Source organism: Nestor notabilis, unplaced genomic scaffold (assembly GCF_000696875.1).
Source record: "Nestor notabilis isolate BGI_N333 unplaced genomic scaffold, ASM69687v1 scaffold5585, whole genome shotgun sequence".
Taxonomy (NCBI): Eukaryota; Metazoa; Chordata; class Aves; order Psittaciformes; family Psittacidae; genus Nestor; species Nestor notabilis.
Window position 1 is genome coordinate 12,365 of NW_009928808.1, and position 6,706 is coordinate 19,070.

Genomic DNA, 6,706 nt, shown 5'->3' on the forward strand with positions numbered 1-6,706 from the left:
AGCTTAACCCAGGACAGTATTCCTCCCAGGCTGCCTGTCCTTGCTTTCACCCTCTGTAGGCTTCCTTTTTGTGCTGGAGTTTGGCCAGGAACTACTTGTTCATCTGCACAGACCTCCTGGCATTTTTGCCTGACTTGGGATGTGTTGCTCCTGAGCTTGGAGGAGGTGTTCCTTGAATGGAATGGACATGTTCCTCATGTCTCCATGAGGGCTGTGTGGAGACCTCATAGCAGCCTTCTGGGGTCTGAAGAGGGCCTATAAGGATGCTGGAGAGGGACTCTTCATTAGGGACTCTAGTGGTAGGACAAGGGGGAATGGGGTCAAGGAAGTTTAGATTAGATATCAAGAAGAAGTTCTTTACAGTGAGGGTGGTGAGGCACTGGAATGGGTTGCCCAAGGAAGTTGTGAATGCTCCAACCCTGGAGGTGTTCCAGGCCAGGTTGGACAGAACCTTGGGCAACATGGTTTAGTGCAGCGTGTCCCTGCCCATGGTAGGGGGGTTGGAATTAGATGATCTTAATGTCCTTTCCACCCCAAACCATTCTATGATTCTATGATTCTATGAATGTTAACCAGTGTTCTTGGGGCCCTCTTCCCTCCAGAGCTTTAGCCCATGGTACTTTACCAAGCAGACCCCTGAAGAGGTTGAAGTCACCTTTCCTGAAGTCCAGGGCAGCAAGCTTGCTGTGCACCCTCCTCAATGCTCTAAGTATCTTGTACTCCACCATTTCAAGGCTGCCCTTGAGCTTTATATTCCCCACCAGCCCATCCTTGTTGCTGAGAACAAGGTCCAGAAGAGCACCTCTCCTCGTTGGCTCCTCTGGCACTTGGAGAAGGAATTTATCTTCAGTGTATTCTAGGAATATCCTGGATTGCCTATGGCCTGCTGTGTTGTCCCTCCACCACATATCAGGGTGGTTGAGGTTCCCCATGAGAATCATGGCTTATGAACGTGAGGCTGCTCATCTGCCTATAGAGGGCCTCATCTGCCCGGTCTTTATGGGCAGCCTGTAGCAGACCCCCACTATAATGTCACCTGTCCCTACCCTCTTCCTAATCCTGACCCATAAGCTCTCAGGTGGCTCCTCATCCATCACCGGGAAGAGCTTGGGGACAGGAACTTGCATATTGCAGTCTTCAGTGTTGCAATACCTACATTCAGGTGTTTTGTCTGCTTATGAACTTTACAAGCCAGAGTTAAGTTCTGTGCATAAGGCAGAGTGCTGAGAGGAAGACAAGGAATACCATCTATCAGAATCACCAGGAAATGGCAAGGGCACAGGTGTGGCCTTACTTCTCCAGAATGTGTAATGCTGGTCTGAGTTTATAAATACTTTCTCCTGGATTTTGAAGTCTAACCCCAGTCTTTCAAAACAACCTTATCACCTGTGACTTGAGCAAGAGGTTTACACAGTTCTGTGAATGACTGCTGAATTTCAGTATGAGAATTAGGCACTTCAGAGAAAATGGAGTAATAGCCCTTTGGTAAATCAGTCTCTGCCTCATTAGCAGGTTTTTTTTGTTTGGTTTTTTTTTTCCCCACAAATATTAACTGTAATGGATCATATATGTCAGCTAACAGTAGGCAAAGCAAAAATATCTCTGCAGATCTTCTGCCTCTACTTCTTTTTCCCATCTTGAGTTTCTAGGGCAACATCTTTAGAGATGTGCTGAGATACCTGACTTTTTTCCACTGCCTTTTTTCTAGAGGACAGGCTAATTTCAGACTGCATTCCAGTTTCAGTGTTATCATATCAGACAAGTGGTTATCGCATTGTTCAGACTGAGAGCAGCACAAAAAATTCCCTTTGACTTTGAGAATCACAGATCGGTTGCTTTTACATTATCTTCAGCACTGGCTTGTCCTGTCCAAAGTGTGTAGGTAGCAAACTCTTTTTTAACCAAATTGAGACTGTGGGGTATTCTAAACTTAGCTGGAGAATTCACATCACCTCTGGAATCAACCTAATGGATTGCTGCTGCTGAACAGTGACAGTTTCAGTCCTGTCCTCCCTGCTCCTCCTTTTTCCTTGTTCATGGTCCCACTTCCTTGTGAAAGTTCTTAAGCTCATTGGGTTCTTATATGACCTCCCTGCTTTTTCTTTTTCCTGAGCTAGTTGTCTGCTGCCTGGCTCAAGGAGTCTAGCCAACACGGAGGTGATCACAGGAAGCTTAAGGCAGAGGAAGAATATGGAAGGAGACACCACAGATTACCCTTTCTGTGACACTGAAGATTGACTTTTTTGTCGTGGGACTTTCTCTCATTCCCACAAAAGAATACTGCTGCAGTGCAGGATTAGTTTGTCTTGCTCCAGTGACACTAGTTCATGATAAACCCATTCTTAAGCCTCTCTCCCTCACATCCTTCTCACCATCCTGTTCTTGATCTTGCAAAACAGTGCTTGTTGTTTATATAATACTCATGTCTGTCCTCTTCCAAGCTGAAGTAAAATTTGTGTTCCTTTTTTGTATTTTAGAAAGCTATTACAGGTTACTACCTTGGCTTTTCTTTATTGCACAGAATCCAAGAAATACTCAGTTTCACAGCAAAGATGACGTTCGTCCCCCTCTGAAGTCCAGTAAAAAGTTGTTCCAGATTACTGCAAATATGGGAGCTGCTGGTGACCCAAAAGCATCGATGGGCAGTTACTCTCAGGCCTATGGAACCATATGTAAATCTGCACTGCAGAGTCTTCCAATATCAAAGTCCTCCCAGCAACTTGAGCAGTGAATATGGAAGTGTTCTAACCAGGTGAAGTACAGCTCATCAGTCCCCTAACCGAGCCCTTCAGTTTGTTTTTGACTATTTTCTATGACTCTTCTGGGGTAAATGAACATAATCAGTGGTGGCTTATTTTCATTAAAATAATGTGGAAAAGTGTTTTAAATACAGGCATGTTCTGCTACAACATTTAATAGCTTACCTACCACGTAATGCTGTGATATTGCAAATACTGTAATAAATACTTTATATTGCACTACAGAAAATCTTTGTCTTTCAATTAATGTTTGCTGTGTGTGAAAGGGAAAAATCCAGAGGTATCTTATTCAATGAGTAATATGGTATTTTATTTGTTTTTTGCTTTCAGAAAGCAATGTTTCAAGAGATACTGTTGCTGAAACATCATGAAGTTGTTATCAGGCTACAGTGGGACAATAGTAAACTTTAAAACTAGATTCCTATTTTAATGCTGATTTTTGATACATTCTCCTCATTAACTTGAAGTTATTATAAGAAGTCTTTTCCCTGAAATTTTACTTGATCTATGATAAATGATTCTTATTCCAGAATGCTGGGACTACACTTACAGAGGGGATTCAGGCACTAAATTCTAACATGTGAGTATCACTGCCATTGCAGGAATATCCATTTTATCTTGTTGTATGTAAACACCAAAGGCTAGTTAAGTAAAAAACCAAAACACTCACTTCTGATACCAGGTGTGGTCACTGAAGTCTGGTAATACCAGGCTGGAAATGCAGCTCTCAGGGAAGTCCTGGTTTATTCAGGTATATTCATAAAATAGGCATTTCCTATCTATTTCAGGTACAAGTAGATACAGGAAATGGCAATGACAAGGTGAACATGTTGTGTAGTGCTCTGTGCAGTGTGACGCCTCTTATGAATCCAAGATGCCTGTTATTCACGGAAAAGGGAGCCTACTGCTTAATTCAGGGTTGTGACTTCCACTGAAAGACAACACCCAGCAGATTGATGATACAATGAGATATCTAAGATCTTCTGTGAACCTGATCTCAGAAGTGATGGGCTGTAACAATCTTTTATTCTTAAAACGGCTTTTTTTATTATAAAGTGAATTAGTTACTCTGCAATATTTGTATGCACCTACAACATCTGGTAATCAACACAGCACTAAAAGAGATGTGTCATTCTAGTTCTGGTCAGGAACATGCTTTTACACTGAACACACCATGCCGAGTAAGAGAAAATTCTAAAACTCTAAAAAATACAGCAAAATTCTAAAATATTAATGTAATCTATGACTACAGCAATCACTAAATATCTAACTTTCTTACGGAACGGTGCTGGAGCTGTTGGGATTGGAAAAGGCTGGGGAGGTGTGGAATGATGTAAGAATTGCACAGAACAGAGCTAGCACATATATAATAGCATACGTATCCATATAGCCTATCTTCCTGTCTACAGTAAAATAATTTCTATCAATCATCTATATCATCTGGCAGAGAACAACTGTATTGATCATTACAGTTCATTTTGGGACTCACCAATAACTGGATCTGATTCATTACTAAGAGCAAACAAAATAAGTATACACACAGCATTACAGCATTCCTTTATGAATTTATAGGTATTTAACAAATTATGGGTTGTATCTGAAATAGCATACAGTTGCACAATATGGAATAAGCATAAGAAATCCAGTTCAGCTTCGTTTCCAGTAATTGTTACAGATATGTAAATTATATAAAGCCTGCTACCATGGGAGCTGGCATCCTCAAAAAGAAACCAAAGTTTTCAAGACCCTACTAAAGTTACCTTCAGGAATTGATGTAGCCCCTTGTCTCCATCTGTCAGCCACATACCTGAACTGGTTTGCTGAGCTTGCAGCTAGTGTCACAAGTGGCTACTCAGGAAACCCAAGCTAATGGGAATGGGAAATCCATGTGAGACCATTCTTCCCTGTAATCTTTTGAGACGGTATGGTACAAAGATGGGGGGGGAACCCAAACAGTTTGGCAATCCTGATGGATGCCAAGCAGAGAGAGGCCAAGCTGAGGACAAAAAAGCTAAGGAACTAAATATTATGTACAATGTATTCATGATAGCCTCTATGTCTACCTTCTGTCCTCCAAAGACACTGTAACTCAACAGCATGAACCTACGGGCTAATCTGGACTGGTTAAGCTGCATGGTTAAGCTTGATACCGAGAGAGAAACTCCTGAGCTTGAAAATTCCAGTAGCCTTATTCCTTCCATTGTTCTGAGTCTCTTCTTTCCCTGTCTTCACATGGACAGATGTGCTAATAAATAAGCATCCCTCCTCCCTGCTGTCACTTAACAAATTGGAGTTAGATTGTCAAGGAAGTTACTACTTGGCCAAGACAGCATTTTAGATGCTTCATCAAACTCTGGACTCAGCTGAAAGGAGTCCTAAGCCCAGGTCTTTCTCCATTAATAGCATGTCCATGTCTTTTCTTATGGCCTTTCAGCTGTGGCTTTCAGCTCACCCCTAGGGCAATACTGCCCTTATACATGAGGGAATAAACCAATAGAAACAGAACCAATAAGCTTGAGAAATGATAAAAACTAAAGCTGAGCGTGTCCTGCTGGATAGGACCATGACCACAGATAAGGGAAAAGTTGTTTACAATTTTTTTTTCTCCTGTAAACCTTCAAAAAGGTGCCTCATATTTGATTCATTATTAGATACAAAGAAGAGAGAACTGTACCTGAGAAACAGTTGTTTTTAAACACATTTTCCAGTTCATGCACATATGTGTGTGTGTGTGTCTTTCCTGGACTGAACTCAAGTCTTGAATTTTCTATTTTTTATTCTTTCCTTCTGAAAGTGGAATTGTTTTGTCTGCTGAAAATATTCCCTGAGCATAATATAAAGAGACTCTGACTTTATTTCTTTGGTTTAAGCATCTCGGCAATTTAATAACTTTATTTGAAACATAATGTGATAAGGTTGCTGGGTACCACATGACTTTATTGGGCAAATTGTGCCACCCGAGTCTAATGCTGAACACATTTCCACTCACTAACCATGAAGAATATTGCCTATGATGCTTAGAGCCATCATAAACAAGTTACTTCCTCATTCCTCTTTGACAGTCAGTAATTATATGGAATTAAATAGTATTTCTATGATCATTTTTTAGTCTTGAAGGTCCCCAGGATTTTGGGCATGAATTTTCCCATCTTCTTGTCTTTGGCATCTGTGTCATATTCCTCTTCACTCTGACTTGTGTGTTCATCCTTTTTGCAGAAGACCTCAAATCTACTGTAGACTCGCTTCTCCTTCCGCATATTCTCCATTTTCTTCAGGAGAGTATCTCTATCCTCTGATGGTTGCCGCTGAAGATTTCGTTTCTGACTCCCAAAACTCTCTGACCTGTGGATGTTACAGCTTTTCTCCTTCTCACCTTTCCTTTCCAAGCTTGTAGTTGACTTTGAAAGATCAGGATTACTAGTGGATGGTAGTTGCTTGGCGAGTTCAGCTCTGTTCTTCTGACTGTTTGCAGAGATTTGTTCCAAAATCACCTTGGTATCATCACGGAGGTTGCTGCTGTACAGGATGTTAGCTGTGGATGAAGGAAATCTCCCCTGTGTGGGCTGGTTGCTTTTGGGAGGAAATGGTGTTGCAAATTTAGGGGTTTTTTCTTCCTCCATCATTTCCTGACAGTCCCCTATGGAAGATCGTTTGAGAACCACAGCCTGCTTATCAGACTTTCCGCTCTCCAAAGTGGGCTCCTCCTCCAATTTCTTTTCACCTTTTGGGTTCAAAAACTGCTTCAGCCGTAATGACCCTTTTCTTAAAAATTCAATTGGATTTTGTTCTTGTTTTGAACAGTCTTCCTCAGATTTATTGAGAGAGCTGTCAGATCCTTGACTTCTAGATAAGTTTTCAAGAACTGATGTGGTACTTGTCCTAATCTGTGGTTTCTTCAGTTCTGTATTGACTAATTTTTGAGTGTCTTCTTTGAATGTCACTCTTTT

At 41.3% G+C, this 6,706-nt stretch overlaps 2 protein-coding genes across 2 annotated transcripts in view; one reads left to right on the forward strand and one right to left on the reverse strand.

Annotated features, from left to right (window-relative positions):
• The window catches only part of MAPK15 (mitogen-activated protein kinase 15), a gene marked incomplete at its 5' end in the record, with an annotated part of 13,962 nt that extends 11,231 nt beyond the window's left edge, over positions 1 to 2,731 (forward strand). Inside the window, one exon of the mRNA XM_010014683.1 lies at positions 2,522 to 2,731. Within this exon, the coding sequence (XP_010012985.1) occupies positions 2,522 to 2,731 (210 nt within the window). The remainder of the gene's footprint in view (positions 1 to 2,521) is intronic.
• A 3,126-nt stretch (positions 2,732 to 5,857) lies between these two features.
• The window catches only part of FAM83H (family with sequence similarity 83, member H), a 6,488-nt gene continuing 5,639 nt past the window's right edge, over positions 5,858 to 6,706 (reverse strand). The window contains 1 exon segment of the mRNA XM_010014682.1: positions 5,858 to 6,706. This exon segment is cut by the window's right edge and continues 15 nt beyond it. Coding sequence (XP_010012984.1) covers positions 5,858 to 6,706 — 849 coding nt within the window.